The sequence below is a fragment of the Acomys minous genome, assembly GCF_964271855.1.
Source record: "Acomys minous genome assembly, chromosome: 2".
NCBI lineage: Eukaryota > Metazoa > Chordata > Mammalia > Rodentia > Muridae > Acomys > Acomys minous.
The window spans coordinates 36,576,031-36,593,669 of record NC_140484.1 but is presented as its reverse complement, the minus strand read 5'-3'; the positions used below and the strand labels follow the sequence as shown (position 1 = coordinate 36,593,669).

The following is a 17,639-nucleotide window of genomic DNA, read 5'->3' as shown; positions in this document are numbered from 1 at the left end:
AGAAAATTGTATACATAGTAAATAAATAAATCTTAAAAAAAAAAAAAAAAAAGAACTAAATAGTCTACAGCAAAGTAAGAGAGGATAGGTGGGGCATCTGGAAAGATAGGAACTCTGGGAAGGAGGAGAGAGAGATTCGCTAGCCAGAAACAGAGGAAGAAGCAAGTGCCAGTACTGAGGAAAGGTAACAAGCCAAGTGGCAGACTGGACTAGAATAAACAGGTTAACTAAGTTATATGAGTTAGTTGGGAAACAGCCTAAGCTAAGGCCTGAACTATAATAAATAATAGTCTCTCTCGGTGTCATTACTGGGAGCTGGTGGGTTGAAACAGTCTGGTGACTGTGGAACATTAACAAAACAACTCAATTAAAAACAAAAAATGGAGCATGAACTAAGCAGAGTTCCCAAAAGATGAAACAAATGGACTAGAAACATTTAAAGAAATGTTCAACACTCTTAGGCATCTGGTAAAGGCCAATTAAAATTGCTCTGAGATTTCATTTTACCCCAGTCAGAATGTCCAAGATCAGTAAAACAAATGGCAGCCGTGATAGCTAATCTTGGTTGTCAACTTGACTACTTTTCAAAGCAACTAAACCTCAAGCACCTAGCATACCTGTGAGGAACTTTTCTTGGTTGGATCACCTGAAGTCAGAAGATCCACCTTAAATCTGGGCCACACCTTCTGGGGGCAGCCCACATAAAAGACCATGGAAGAAGGAAGCTTCCTGTCTGCTTGCCCTTACTCTCACTGGCAAGCACATCTATCTTAACTCTTCCTTTGCTGGTGTCAGAACCTACTTCTTTGGGAAAGAAAACTTGCAGCTGTGTAGGATCTCCTGAGACTGCAGCACCAGATTGGGACTGCTGAGACACCTAGTCAGGTAGACTGAATAACTATTGGATTCTTGGACTTTCTGTCAGAAGACAGGTACTACTGGACTACTTGGACTGCAAGCCACTCTAATAAACCCCTTTCATATGTATGTATGTATGTATGTATGTATGTATGTATGTATGTATGTACATACGTATATATGTATGTATGTTCATTCCACTGGTTCTGATCCTTAGTTAACTGCAAGTAACACAACAGCACATGCCGCCAAGGATGTGGGCAAGAGGAACACAGGGTTCATTGCTAGTGGGAGTACAAACTGATATAGCCATTATGAAAATCAGTGTGAAGGTTAACTGAAAATTGATGTATGGCAAGATCCAGCTAAACTACTCTTGGGCTACCCAAACGGCTCTATATATTACCACAGGAGACACTTACTCATCCACGCTCATTGTTACTTTAGATTCTCAGAAGCCAGAAATTAGAAACAGTCAACATGTACACCAAATGATGAGTAGACAATGAAATTGTGATATACATATACACAATGGAATATTATCCAGCTGATAAAAAAATTATAAAACTTGCAGGTTAATGGATGGAGCTTGAAACAATTATCTTGAGTGATCCCCCAAAATAAGTATTGCAATCTTTCTCTTATACAGAGTGTTAGCTTTCACGCTTTAGATGTGTTTCAATCTTAATAACTACATGGATTAGGTGCTAGTAAGGAATCATGAGGGAAGTAGGAATTCTTCAAATAAAATGTGGTGTTATAAAGACTTAAAGGGGAAAGAAGAATGGGAAGATTAAATAGGAAGTGGGATGGGAAGGCAGAGTAAAGAAGAGACTATGGGGAGGGACAACTAATTCTAAACACCATTTGAAAAACCATATGCAGACCTATTACTATAGAAACTTCCTAATATGTATACATATATGAAAGAAACCATATAATGGAGGACACAATGCTCCATCTAGATATCTTACCCCATAAAGTTAAAACCCCCAGTGGCAGGAATAGATTGCATCTTAAGTCATTATCCAAAGCTCCTCCTGCTCTCCAAACCCCACAGGCTACAGTCTTTTGGCTACCTTCCATAATCTTGGCAAGACCTTATTGCTTATGTAATAAAACATGGAGAATAGAGCTGACGCCCAGTCAGAAGCTTCATCCTTCTTGACTAGCATTTGCAGTTATAAAAGGTACTTTGCATGTTACTGGAGGAGAAAAGCCATCAATTTCATCCAGCTACAAATTAGTTCTATGACCTGTAACAGAAACATGCTTGCAAGCTATACTGGTACATCAGTGGCACACATGTTATGGAAGTAATTAACTTTGTTTAAAAGGCCCACTCTATGAGATGAATCCATAGATGACACTGCCAAAGTGGTCAACAACTTGAGAGTAGATAGACTACAGCCTAGGAGAAAACCTAATAATATTATACTGCTAAACTGTAGCAGTGATTCTCACAAGCCCTTTAGGAGTCAGACATCATATAGCTTGCATAGATTGCATGTATTACAATTCATAATAGTAGCAAAATTAGTTATGAAGTAGTAATGAAATCATTTTATGGAAGAAACTGTATTAAAAGGTCATAGTACTAGGAAGGTTGAGAACCACTGTGCGTGCTAAAGGGATACAGCACTAAAATGACTCCTAAAGACACAATGCTATACCAATAGAGCAGAGTTCTCTCAACCCTTATCAGAGATACTGCTCTTGCAGCAGTTGGTAATTAACAAAGAGACCACACACCTTTAATGCCAGCACTTGGATCGCTTTGAGTTCGAGGCCAGCCTGATTGGTCTACAAAGTGAGTCCAGGACAGCCAGGGTTACAGAGAAACTCTGTCTCCAAAACACACACACACACACACACACACACACACACACACACACACACACACAGAGAGAGAGAGAGAGAGAGAGAGAGAGAGAGAGAGAGAGAGAGAGAGAGAGAGAGAGAGAGACTCACAATTGGACAATGTGAAGAGTGTTACAGGTGTTGAAGCACTTAGTCCAAAGTCTTTTTATCAGTAACCCTCCCTGCCTCAGGGACCTACGCAGAAAGGAAGAGGAAAAAAATTTAAGAGCCAGAGGTGATGAACGACTCCAAGGAAACAGTGCCTTCCAGATACAACTTGACTGATACACATATGAACTCAGAGACTGTGTCAGCGCACAGAAGCCCTACACAGACTCAAAACCAGACAAAATGTCAGCATAGAACAGGGGAAATGGACAAAAAGTTCCACCCCTAACCAAAAAGCTACTTCAATCAATACCTGGTAGGAAGCGCTAAACCAGATTTCTCCAATGATGTGTCCCTGGGTATGGTATGTCAACCACACTCCTGAATAGGTCCCATGCTTAATAGTTGCCAACCTAAAATGGACTCCATGATTTTATGTGTTTAAGTATTATGTGCTCTGTGTTTTGTTTCTGGTATTATTTTGTTGTGTTGGTTTTTACTTTACTCCTGTGTGTGCCCCCATCCCTTTTTTTGACAGAGAGAGAACATGAAGTTAGGTGGGGAGAATTTGGAAGAAGTTGGGAAGGGTAAAAATATGATTAAAATATAATGTGTAGTTTTTGGTTTTGTTTGTTTGTTTTGAGTCCAGGTTTCTCTTGTAGTCCTGGACATCCTGGACTCTGTAGATCAGGCTGGCCTCGAATTCACAGAGATCCACCTGCCTCTGCTACCCGAGTGCTGGGATTAAAGGTGTGCACCACCACACCTGGCTGTATAATTTTTAAAAACAAAAATCTGGAAAAAAAAATGATGAGCTTAACTTTGAAATACACTACAGAAGTTGGAAGGGTTCAGTGATATATGGCAGTAGTTCCAAAGCTGAGGCAAGATCAAGAGGCAAGAAGATCTTTGGAGTTCAAGCCCCTGGAAGTTCACAGCAAGAGCTATTTAAAAAACAAATTAAATACAACATTCTCTCACTTGAATCGTTTGAATAAAACGATTCAAAGTGAATTTTAATAAACCATCTTTCTAAAGACCATGTGATGGTTTGAATAAGATTGGCCCCTATAGGCTCATATATCTGAATGCAAAGGTATGGCCTTGTTGGAGTAGGTATGGACTTGTTAGAGGAAGTGTGTTACTAGGGGTGGGCTGTGGAGTTTCAAATGCTCAAGCCAGGCCCTATGCCACTCTCTCTTCCTGCTGCCCGCCAATGCAGATTTAGAAATGCTCAGCTACCTTCCCTGCAACTGGTCTGCCTGCACGCTGCCATGCTTCCCGCCATGATGACAATGGACTAAACCTCTGAACTGGAAGCCAGCCCCCAATTAAATGTTTTCCTTTATAAGAGTTGCCTTGGTCATGGTGTCTCTTCATGGCAACAGAAATCCTAAGACAGACCATACAGCAAACATTTAAAAGAGATATATAAAACATACATTGGGCAGGAGAGGTTAAGGAGTAAAATGTGTGCCTTGTAAGCACAAGAACCTAAGTTTGATCCCCAGAGTCCAAATAAAGAGTGGAGGATAGGGCTGCACACTTGTAACCCAGTGTAGGGGAAGTGAAGACAGGCAGATCCTTTGGACTTTGCTGGCCTGCCAGCCTATTCTAACTGGTGAGCTCCAGGTGAGTAAGAAACCTGGTCTCAAGAAACCCCAAATCAAACCAAAAAGCCATCCCCACTCCAAAAAGAATAAAACCCCAAACTAAACCAAAACAATCAAAAAACTCCAACTCCAAACACACACACACACACACACACACACACACCCCAAAAGACAAACCAATGCTGAGACAGTAGAATGGAGGAGTTTCATTTATGATTGACAGAGTAACGCTCTAAAACTTCTTTCAGGTCATTTTACGAAAAACAAAACCCATACAACAACAACAACAACAACAAAACGAGTAAGTGCATTGATGATAAGGTGATATTATTTCAGAAAATACATAAGGAGATTATAAATCCATAAAGGAGAAAATCAGAACGTGCCTTGTCAATTAGAATGTATTATTGGTTAATACTTGCCTCTCTGAGGAAAATCTCCATATCTTCTTGACTTTCAAACACAAAGGCTCTTAGGTCATTTGAAGAAATATGATTTTCAACATATTTTGCATTTTTATTATCTTTCATATTAATCTAAAAAGAGAAAAAATGTTTTACTGAAATCCAGTGATTATTAAATACATATACATATGTCTTTGATTATTTAATAAATTTACTGCTAAGTAATTTTAAAACATTTCATTTGTTACTCAGAACCATCACACAATGTTCAGTTTTAAGTTATCTTAAAAAGAGCTCTGGTTTCCTTCTGGTTAACTCATTCAAAGTTGGAGACTGCTACCTACAAATACAGATAGTTTTCATCTTTCCCCAGACTGAGTATCTTTCTTCTTAATCTTGACAGAAATGTCCTATTCTACTTGGCAATAGCTGGTAAAACAAAACAAACAAAACAAACAAACAAACAAAAAACATAACAAAATCTTCATTAGATACATGGAAAAAACTTGTTATCACAATCAGCTATCAGACCCTCAAAGTCAAAGATTTGCATCACTACAACATAAACTTACTTATTTTAAGTTTTTGGTTTTTTTCTACTATGAAATTCAATGAACAATTCATTGTGTGGCTTGTGTTGCTGGCCTCAAACTTGTGATCCTCCACATAAACCTCATAGGTCCTGGTATTACAAGCATGTACCACCACATACAACTTTTACTAACATGTTTAATAAATACTTACTAATTAGACATTACTGACATTCTATGGGAAATAATAAGACAGATATGGAAGAACTATCTCAAGAATACCAAGTCTTTATTACAGAAGCAAAATAAAAAGCAAAGCACCATATAGTTCTCATTAGCAAAGACACACTAGGAAGTGTTGTCTAGACCTCACAGGAGAGCTAGATGAAAGACAAGGTATTACACAGGACGCTGCACCCTGAAGCACGCTATTTTTAACTAGGACTCTGGTCTGGGGATATAGCTCAGTGGGAGAGCACTTGTCTACTATGTAACAGGTCCTACATTCAATTTCCAATACTGCTTAAAAAAATGTATTGTTTTTAAAAAGTAGGTTTGCTATATAACCAGTGTCCAATACTATTACTCTCTATTTTCTACATCAAGTGTAGAAAAACGGGAATGCCGACAGACAGCAAACCGTAAAACATGATCATTCAAGCACACATTCTATAAACATCTAGTGTCTATCATTTCACATTCTTTTTCATAGTCAGTTATTTTGTGGTAAAGAAGAGCAAATGTTCACTTCAACTTCTAGAATGAACAAAAATAACTGCTATGGATGAGCCAGCATGACTTGGTTCTCAGGTTTTTCCAGAGTGTATTTATTATAAGAATCTTTCCATTAGAGAACCCAACTCTCTCATCTTGTGTGAATAGTTCATTACACGGCCATTCAACACTCTGAAATCTCACTAATCATTTTGTTCACTAGCTCATTTGTGCCACTCGAGCAGTAAGTGATCTATCTTTTTTCCAGGTTTAATATATATGCTCAAGTAAAATTTATAAGACACACTAGTTCTTCAGTTTCCTGTTCCTTTCTTTCTGGTATTCAGTTGACATACTCCTTGCCTACGGTTTTTAAAGAATTTTATAGGTACACCTTCAGAAAATAGTAAGATACAGACTGGCAGGCATAAGAGACATAGCACTCTTCACTTCATCTAGTTAATGTAGTCTCCTGTTTCACAAATTTTTAAATGAAAAAGGTCTATAGAGCCTATTCAATCTGTTTTAAAATTCATTAACATGTCATAAACTCATTTATTTAAATTAATTAGTTTATTCACTTTATATCCCGACTGTAGGCCCTCCCTCCTCTCCTCCCCTCCCCATCCACCCTCCCTCTTCCTCATTTACCCGTTCCTTACTTGTCAGATAAGGGGGTCATTCATTTATTATTAGCTCTAAACTATAACATTATTTGTGTGTGTACAGATTCATGTATATGTATATTAAGTGGAGGTCAGAGGACAATTATCATTGTTTTTTGAGGCAAGATCTCCTATTGTCTGGTAGACTAGCTTGGCTGGAAGAAAATCTGAGATCCATCTGCCTCTGCTTCCCTAGTGCTAGGATTATAAGCACGCCACCATGGTTCGTTTTTCACATGGGTTTCTGGGGGATCATATTCAGTTGTCCGGAAGCACTTTACCAAATGAACTATCACCCCAGACCCCGCAACAGCATTTAATAGCTGAACTGTATTCTGTGAGTATAAAGGTGATTTATCTCACCTACCAGTGTCTGTATAAATTTTCTTCTCTATGTATGTTAACCATGTTAATATAAGGTATAATTGTTATTATAAATATAAAAATACTGTAAGAATATCTATAAGTCTTTTACACATTTCTCCATTTCTAGACTGGAGTTGTTAGAAACAAATAATGGAAATAGGATACTGACAAGGTATATGGCATTTCCAATGTATACACTCTAACTTGCTGAAGTAGGTTCCTTTCACGTAGACTTGAAGGGTTAGTTAAATGTAGTTATACATGGAGTGAGAAGCTAGAAAGGCAAAAAGCCACTACATGAAAGTAGAGTACATCTTCTTGTCTTAAATACTTAGATGTAGTTAAAAATCTAAATATGCTCCAGTTAGTGATGTGGCCTGGTGATGAGCTATAGTAAGACAGTCAGATGGCAAATTTGATTCAATTCTGAACTATCACTGAGATGTTTTTTGTTTTGTTTTGTTTTTTAATATGTAAATAAGCCAGATGTGTTGGCATACACCTGTAATCCTACCACTCTGGGAGGCAGAGACAGAGCACTGTGAGTTCAAGGCCAGCCTGGTCTACAAAGTGAGTTGACAATAGCCAAGGCTCCACAGAGAAACGCTTATCTCAAAAACAAAACAAAAAACAAAAACAAAAACTATACTTGCATTATAACTTATAGCAATGATTTTTTCCAGTCTGTATCAGATCAAAACATAAATTTTCTTCTTAATTTTGGAAAAATATTCTCTTTGCTATTGTTTATTTGCTTTTAGAAAACAAGGTTTTACTATGTAACCCAGGCTAGCACTGAACTTAACTTACACCTAAGGCTAACAATCAAATTCTCAATCCTCCTGCCTTGGCTTCTTGAGAACTGACCTTACAGGCACATGTAACAGTGAAGAAAATAACATATTACAAATATTAATTGTACTAATATTAGATTACAGTAAGAGTAAAATCTTACCGTGAGCATTATGGGCTCACAGACTCTCTGCTTGAACCTGTCTCTGTTATTTCTCAGCCACACCACTGCGTCATATGTGTCGCGATACCGCTGTCTCAGCTTATCTTCCTTCTGATTCATAAGATTGTCAAAACGGATGATATGATCACCCACACCTGAAATTTTAAGGAAAGGTGTTATTTCTCTGAAAAATTAGTATGTCAACATATAAACAATACAAAATATTTTTATCTAGAGATTATTCATAAATACCACTCAGAAAAAAAATCTTTCAAAATTATTTAACACCTAAGATAAAAAGTGACCCTGAAGCTATGAAAAGAGGTCATCTGGAAATATAAAAAAGACATAAATAACAGTTTTTCTATCAGAAGAGTGGCAAGGGCCACAAGAAAAAAATTTTTTTCTTTTGAAAGTAATTACCTTTAATATAGAACTGAATATATTACACAATCAAGAAAGGAGGATACTAAATTTGGATGTTCTCAAGTAAAACAATTAATTTTCAGTATCTCTTCTTAGAAAGTTTCTACAAACATAAAAGAAATAAAGAGGAGGGGTTGGGGAAGAGATAACAGAATTCAAGAATGGATTGACTCAGTGCAGAAAAGGTGTAAGACAAATCCCAGATGAGGACCATGGAGAAGGCCTTGAAAACAGTCTGCTTAGATGGAGATACGACAGCAAGATGCAGAATTAAAACAAAAACAAAAACTAGTTGGGTTTTTTCTTTCCAAATTTAAGAAAATGCTGGACTGGTGAAATAGCTCAGTGGATGGAAGTGCCTGTTACACAAGCCTGATGACCTCAAGTTGCCCCACAGACCCCACCAAAGCAGGTGGGTCACTGTGAGTTCGAGGCCAGCCTGGCCAACAAAGTGAGTCCAGGACAGCCAAGAAAACATAGAGAAACCCTGTCTCCAAAAACCAAAATTCAAAAGACAAGGAAAAAAAAAGAAAAAAAGGAAAAAAAAAGATTGTCTTCTGACCTCCATGTGTGCCTAGTGACAAATGTATGTCCATCTACACAGTAATAACTTGTCTTTAACTTGAAGATATGCTACAACTAATGGTGTTTTCTAAAAAAGGCAAATTAAACCTTTAAAAATATTATCAATAAAAGGCAACTCAATTATACTGTACCCAAATATAAATCAGTTTAGAACTCTAATGCTAAGAAAAGTACAATTATTTTACTTAATAAAACTTTAGCTTTGAAAACAAAAAGCAGAGATGGATAGCAAGGCTTGAGTATGAAAAGAAAGGATGGAGTACTTACTGTATTAGGACCTAAGCACACAAATGCATAGTCAACACTGACAACTATTTAATACCAAATGCCAGTATTACTCAGGTAATCATTTTGGAAATTAAAATAAAAAGGAAGCCAGTGGCGCACACCTTTAATCCCAGCACTCAGGAGGCAGTCAGGTGGATCTCAGTGAGTTCAAGGTCATCCTGGTCTACAGAGTGAGTTCCAAGAAAACCAGGACCACACAGAAAAACCCTACCCCAGGAGGGGGAAAAGGGCAGGGGGCACATTTTAAGCTAAAATCTACATAGAGAAAACAGAACACTAAAGTGTGTAAAATTAACTAAGCAGACTGTGTGCCTGACTGGCGCCCAGGCTTTCTGTAGGCTTGTGTGGGTCAGGGAGGCCATTCCGAGGGCCCAATCCACCCTCGTAGCTTTCCCTAGTCCGGGAGGTTTCAGGCATCCCCATCGCAGATTCAGTCCCAAAACTGAGTTCACCCGCCAAGTAAGGCCGCAGTTGTTTCCTTCTCAGGGCGCGGGCAGCGATTGGCAATGTACCCACTGCAGACTGTGTGCCTGACTGGGGCCTAGGCTTTCTGTGGGCTTGCGTGGGTTGAGATGGGTCACAGGTCCCAATCCACTCTCAGGGTTCTACTCAAACTATGGCACCTACCAAGGACAATACGTGCAGTAAACATCAAACCCCTACCTAGATCTAGCTGATGGACAGGACATTCTCCACAGTTGAGTGGAGAGTGGGGTCTGACTTTCACACGAACTCTGGTGCCCCATATTTGACCACGTCCCATGGATGGGGAGGCCTGGTGGCACTCAGAGGAAGGAATGCAGGCTACCAAGAAGAGACCTGATACCCTATGAGCATATATAAGGGGAGGAGGTCCCCCTCAGTCACAGTCATAGGAGAGGGGAGTAAGGGGAAAATGGGAGGGAGGGAGGAATGGGAGGATACAAGGGATGGGATAACCATTGAGGTGTAATATGAATTAATAAATAAATTTTAAAAAGGAATAAAAAATTAATTAAGCAATAGTGAAATAACTGAAGTATGTGATGAATAGAAGCAGAGTGCCACAGTAAACTGCTAAGAGTTGAGTGGGTCTGGCGGAAGGACAGAGAGCGCCACTCTTCCTGAGTTCCTTTCAACTGCATGACCCAGCACTCAGATAAACAGATCAAAATGGACCAAAGATGAATCAGTATGAAGAGGTAAGAGTTAAGGGAAATAAGCAAGCCTCCATTTTATAAACCGTTCTTTGCCCCGAGGAAACTTACTCCGCTTCTGCTTCTCCAGCATCTCCTTTTCTCTCTGTTTATCAATGATCTCGCCTTCACATAACGCCTTTTCCTCTTGAACTCGCCTCAGATCATTTGTGATGGCATCAATCTGCGGCTGAAGGTTCTCACAGTTTTCTGCAGTCCTGAGCTCATTCTGCAAATCTTCTATCATCTTGCGGGTGTTACTTATTCTCTTCTGCCGGTCATGTTCTTCATTCTGTTTGACTGTCAGGGCCTGCTGAAGTTCCTTAATCTAACAAAGCAAAAGTAGGTCAGTACCCGAGGTTGTTTCTTCTAGTCTGTTTGGTTTTTGCAGAAATATAGTTTTAATTTACCTAGGATAAGGGTGTGGTGCTCATTGGAAGAGCTGAGTTGTCATAGGACACAGAGAACTTGGGGCTAGGTCACCAGAACCTTATGCAGGTATGCACACACACACCTGATGAGCACTCCTTTCTTTAAATAGTTTATCAGCAGATTATTTACCACCCATCAAAGTACCAGCAATTTTATTTGTTCCTAAGTATATCAAAAGTACTTAACAGCAATTTAACATAGTTACTTATTAAAATACTTAGGAAAAAAAACTATGTAAAATCAGATGCCTAACTACTCACAGAAAGTATATACCACACATAGGACCAAATTTTAAAAAGAAATGATAATAATTCTAAGTTCTTACTTTTAAATCAAAACAATTTTCTTTCAACAAAATTATTTTCTACCACACCTCATGTTAACGCTGAAATTTTAATCATCAATCTTTATATTTAAGCCTTTTTACTTATAATCAGAATAAATTATTTTTAAAAATCAGATGTACTGGGGGGAAGGGGCAAGGAGGTTAAAAGCATTGTCTGCTCTTCCAGAGGTCCTAAGTTCAGTTCCCACCAATCACATGGCGGTTCATAACCATCTATACTAGGATCTGATGCACACCTGGTACGCAGGTATACATGCAGATAGATCACTCACATACATAAAATAAATAATCTTTGGAAAAAGATCAGATATATTGGCTGGCCACCTGTTGTCAACAGAATTTAATCAAAATCATAGTTTACCAAGCCATCATTTTCTTTAAGATAAACACAAATGGGGGACTGGAGCCAGGGAGATGGCTCACTGGTTAGGAGCTCTTTCAAAGGACCTGGGTTTGATTCCTGGTACCCACATGGCAGCTCACAACCACCTATAGCTCCAGTTTCAGAGGATCTAGCATCTTCGTCTAGTGTCTGAGAGCATTAGGAACATCAGACATACATGAAGGCAAAATACCCATACATACTTTTTAAAATCTAAAATAAATAAATAATATACACAAATAAATACTTCTACATCTGATTTGTTTTTATAAATAAAATGTTGTATTGAAATAAAGGGAGTACATTTCATAATTTTATTTCTAAGTCACATTTCTTTCCTCTTTTCCACTATAAGTTATAGTAAATTAATTAAAAAGAATATGGAACCAAATAAAAATAATTTATAATGGAATGCCTTTAAGCTTTGTATTTCTTCAGTACCTACTTGTATCTTGTTTATAAACACTATTTGTATAAAATGGGAGCACTCAAGCTTCACTGACGTATTTTCACTACCCTCCCCACATATTCTTGCAAAACAAAAACTTAACACCAGTATCATGTTTTGTCATACGGAAGTAGCAGTTTATTCCTTCTTGTTAGAAATTTATTTCTGAAAATTCAAAAGTTTTTTGGTGTTACCAAGAAAGTAAACATAAGCCAAATTCTGTCTTCTATATCAAATACAGAGAAATAAAATAACAGATTTTTACATATAACTGTGCACACATTGGAAATTAAAGAAATAGACAAGAAGTCACAGATTCATCCCTGAAACCCACAAAATCCAGATGATTCAGGTGGGCAAGTGAGCATGTCAGAGCAACAGAAGAAGGTAACACCGAGCACATGAACAATCCCAGTGCACCAAAGAGAAAGAAATTGAACACACACACATTTTGTACTCACAGAACCACACTATTAAAAAAGAGAAAAAGAAAAGAAAAAATACTGGATTGGACAAAAAAGTTTGCCAAAAGATGGCCTTTAACCTTAAAAAATAGAAATGCATCTCAATGACTCATTCTTAGGCTACGTTTTCTCAACTGTAACACATTTGCTACCCTCATCCAGCAGACTATCAAAAACCATCAATAATCACACCAGTCTCACCATGACTGGTACTGATGTCGAGCTTGAGCACACAGTAAGTTTAAACCTCACAGCTCCAAGTTTTATTGGATCCTACTATTGTGTTGCTCAATCTCTCTGAATGAATGTACTTTCTTATTCTAGCTGAATCTTGGCTGTTTCTGGAAGATACTTCTCTACTGAGCCCTCTCCATAATGACTGGTAATAAATCTGTACTTTAGGTTTAGGTCCCCTCCTGGCAATTACCCACCTTCCTTCTTTAATTGCACTTTTCTTTAGTTTCTTTTACTATTATGGGATCAGACTGCTACCCATCATCCTACTGTGAATTAACTACTTCCCTCAAAGTTCTCCCTCACTACTTACAGACTGATGGCTCTGGCACCTGATTCACTGTCTTCTTTAATCCACCATTATGCCTGAGGTCATGTGACTTCAACCTAAACACAGAAAGTCAATCTTTTTGGTCTCTGTGTTTCTTTAGTTAACTTCAAAGATATTTTCCTTATATTTTAGACAACGTAAACCACTAAAAACCACACAGCTTCTGAAACTGTATTTCTGCAAACCTATTCTTTGGGAATTACTTCCTTCTTTCCTGATCCTAAACTAGAACCTATTTTAAAAAGCTTATTAAATGGCAAATATGTTAAATAAATTATAATCCCAAGAAAATTGGAAAACACAATAAACTGAACTTATACACTAAACTGAATGAAGATGAAATTATAACATATAAAAATGTGTAGGGCAGAGCTCAAGCAGTAAGGAAAGAAGAACGCACAGCACCAGGAGTGCTCCCAAATGCCTTAAGAACATTTGAAAAAGAGCGAAATAAAACCACATCAAACAGCAAAGAAAAATAAGAAAGGAAAAATAAAACAGGAAAGCAAAGAAAAGCAAGTTAACTAAGTGAGGAGGGAGGAAATTAGTGAAATTAACAAACTTTTGGCAAGACACTTAGTAAAGAGAGAACGAGGAGGAAAAACTAAAACAAACACAACTTGCCCATGGCTCTCACTGCAGCTTCTGGATATGTACTCAAGGGCACCACGTTATACACACACAGCAAGCTAATTTGCTTTCTAGACACAAAACACCAAAACTTATAAGAACATGAAATAGAGATTATTTGAACAACCTAAAAGCCATGTTCAGGAAACTGAATTTGCTATTTTAAGTACTTCTAAAATAAATTTCCAGGGATCCTGCAGGACAGTTCAGCTGGTAATGATACCCACCACCAAGCCTGATAACCTGAGTTCACTTGATCTCTGGAAGCCATATAGTGGGGGGAAAGGACCAACCTCTACAAACTGTCCTTTGTCTCATACATGAGTGTTCACCCAGCTCACACATAAATAAATACAGTAATATTAAAAAAAAAAACTAGGACCAAATAATTTCACTTCAGAATTATAAAAAATGTATAAACAAGAATTAACACTAGTCCTATGCACAATCCCTTTCAAAGTCACTTCCCAACTCACATTAAAAAGCTAGTTATTATCCAAACCCCCAAACAGACACAGTGAAAAAAAGAAAACTACAGAAAAGCACTATCTCATGAACAGAGTGAAAAATTCATTAACAAAATATTAGCAAGAAGAATTTACTCACATGTGAGAAAGAAAAATGCACATTTATACACCACAATCAAGTGGGGTTCATGTTAGGGAATTAAGGTTGACTTGCTAACCAACAACTAATATAAATCTAACAAATATAAATACCAATAGTTTAAAGAAGAAAATAATACAAAGATATCAACAGAGATAGAAGGGTATTTGACAAAAATTTAGCTTTGTTCAAAATAAAAAATTTTCAGAAAGCATTCTGTAGGAAACTTTCTGAATCTGATAAAGTTCATTCTATTTATAAAAAGCCTACAACATGAATATTTAATTGTGGAAACCCAATGATTTCTAAGAACATGAATGAAACAGTCTCTGTTCATCACATTTACTCAACAGTGCTAGAAATACTAACCAGTGGAGTAAGGCTAAAAGAGGAAACAACACAAATAAATCACAAAAGAAAACAAAAACAAACCAAGGCTATCTCTATTTACATGGTACTTAGTATTTTAAAGAATAGATTAAGGTTTAACCGTCCCCCCAAAAGAAAACAAACAAACAAAAGGAAAAACATATGAAATGTGTGCCAAAAACAGGCAATGCTGACAGGAGAAGGAAAAAAAAAAATCTAAATTAGTGGATGCATACCATGTTGCTAGAGTGGAAGACTCAAAATAGTAAAAATTTCAATTCTCCCCCAAGGTTTAACACAATTCTTATTAAAACCCCAGATACACTTTTCTTCTTCTTCTTCTTCTTCTTCTTCTTCTTCTCCTCCTCCTCCTCCTCCTCCTCCTCCTCCTCCTCCTCCTCCTTCTTCTTCTTTTGGTTTTTGTTTGTTTGGGATAGGGTTTCTCTGTGTGTCCTTGGCTATCCTGGGCTCAATTTGTACACCAGGCTGACCTCGAACTCACAGACATCTGCCTGCCTCTGCCTCCCGAGTGCTGGGATTAGAGGCGTGCGCCACCACACCAGCCCAGCAACACTTTAGTTTAGATATAGAAAAGATGGACTAGAGGATAGGGAAATAAGGAACTCTACAACCTTCTCTATAAAACCAATGAACAATGACAAAAACTATCAAAATTAATGTTTTTAATCTCATTTTTGCAGCACACTGGGAAATGTCTACTAGCTAAACCAAATCCAGGCTGAATCTTGGTAAGTTTTAAACATGTCCAATTCCCAAATCCACCTTGTCTCCCCACTTCTGCCATATTCTATTTTTTAATTAATTAATTTATTATATACACAGGGCTCTGCCTGCACAACAAAAGAGAGCACCAGATGGTTTTGAGCCGCTATGTGGTTGCTGGGAATTGAACTCAGGATCTTCAGAAGAGCAGACAGTGCCCTTAATCTCTGAGCGATATTCTTGATAATTACCCACAAGGAATGAAAGCTGGCAGCCAACAATTTTTGAAGAAGACCTGTCATTACCTGCTCTATATGGCAGTTACCTAGAAACAGTATTCAAAAGGCTTGTCCTAATCCAATCTTACAGTTTACCCAGTGCAAAACAACTTTGTTCCTAAACACAACTGACAAAAACAAGAAGCAGAATCTTGCTTGAGGAGAGATATGATTGGCATTTGTGAGAGATAAGAATAACATCTGTAGCAGACAACAAGCAAAGCAAAATTCTTAAAAAGAGAACCTGGGGCTGAGCTGTTCATTCAGGCCTCTGGAGACTCCTGGAGTCCAGAGTAACATTTAGATAAACAGTGCATATCCTGGGCTATCTGAGCTCTCTCCTGTTTTATACCTTGAGCTCTATATAAATAGGAAGTGAAGGCTGGAAGATATGTATATTTGCAGTGGCAATGACTGGAAGCTTATTAAAATCTAGGCAACACTTATTTAGAAATCAACAAACAGAACATGACTGGACTCAGTGCTGAGGGCACAGCCCAACATATCCACTCTCCAGAGCCTGGCTCACATAACGACACTTAAAGAAGTCTGTCCAGGTGTGAGGAAACTAACCTGAGAGTGACTTAAAAGCCACTCAATATTTAAAGACTAAGGAAAGTTACTAGACAATGACCAGTCACTAATGAGGCTGGAGACATAGCTCAATGGTAGCACACTTGCCTGGAGGGAGGGAGAGGCCTTAGGTTCAAGCTTAGAATCACAACCAAGTGGACGCTACTCATCAGTGAGGAAGAACATCAAGCTTCCATGAAAAGAAGAAACTGACTTTTATTTATTTATTTATTTGTTTGTTTGTTTGTTTGTTTTCTGAGACAGGGGTTCTCCATGTAGCCTTGACTGTCCTGGACTAGCTTTGCAGACCAGGCTAGCCTCGAACTCAGAGATCCGCCTGACTCTGCCTCCCAAGCGCTGGGGTTATGCGCCACCACCACCTGGTGAAACTGACTTTTAATTTGCCACAATTTGTTATTTAAACTACACTTTTGACCAAAACCCAAAAATGGTTAATACATTCTAAGAAACAAGAAAGTTTGGCAGCCATACAGGGGAAAAAACAAAACAAAAAAAGAATCAACAGAAAATATCCATAGTAGACCAAAAATGGACTTAGAGAACGCTAAAAACTTTAAAAAGTCTATTTATAGTTTACAAACATAAGAAAATCATATCTAAACAAAACATTAACAGTTTCATTGAAGAGACACTATCAATAGATGGAGACACTAAAAACAAACAGTACAAAAACCAGCCAACTAGAAATTCTGGAATGCTCTAATCAAAATTAAATTTTTGTTTGTTAGAGAGACTCAAAAGTAGATTTTAAAAAGCTTAACAAAAAATAACTAAAAAAACAAAATCAACTGAGACTATGCAGTTTGAGAACAAACAAAAGAAAGAAAAAAACATAACTGTAGAGACTCATGGTATATCAACCATGTAATATTCTATTTCAGAAGGCGAGAAGAAATACTGAAGAAACAAATCGCCCCAAACTTTCCAACATTAAAGAAAATCATTAAACAGAACTAAGAAACGCAGGAATTCTAAGCAGGATGGACTCAAGGTGAGCCTCACATAGACAGATAAACGTGAAAACTGAACACACGCAGGAGGCTGGGGAGCATGGCTCTAAGTTGGCAGAGTGACTGCCTAGCACACATCAAGTCCTGTATTCTATCTTACATGCTGTACAAACCCAGAGCAGTGGCTCATGTCTTTAATCCCAGCACCTGAGACAGGAGAAGCCAGAGTGAACAATTATCCTAGACTATGTACATAGTAAGTTCAAGAAAGAGACTTATTTTGTCCAAGATTCTTATTGAGATAC

At 37.8% G+C, this 17,639-nt stretch overlaps 1 protein-coding gene across 2 annotated transcripts in view; it reads right to left on the bottom strand.

The window, feature by feature from the left end:
* SMC5 (structural maintenance of chromosomes 5) overlaps positions 1-17,639 on the bottom strand; it is a 75,576-nt gene that overhangs the window by 33,566 nt on the left and 24,371 nt on the right. For both annotated transcript variants that reach the window (XM_084764316.1, XM_084764317.1), the window contains exons 9-11: positions 10,620-10,875; positions 8,074-8,228; positions 4,862-4,975 (exon numbers count right to left, since the gene is read on the bottom strand). In XM_084764316.1, the coding sequence (XP_084620442.1) occupies positions 4,862-4,975; positions 8,074-8,228; positions 10,620-10,875 (525 nt within the window). The remainder of the gene's footprint in view (positions 1-4,861; positions 4,976-8,073; positions 8,229-10,619; positions 10,876-17,639) is intronic.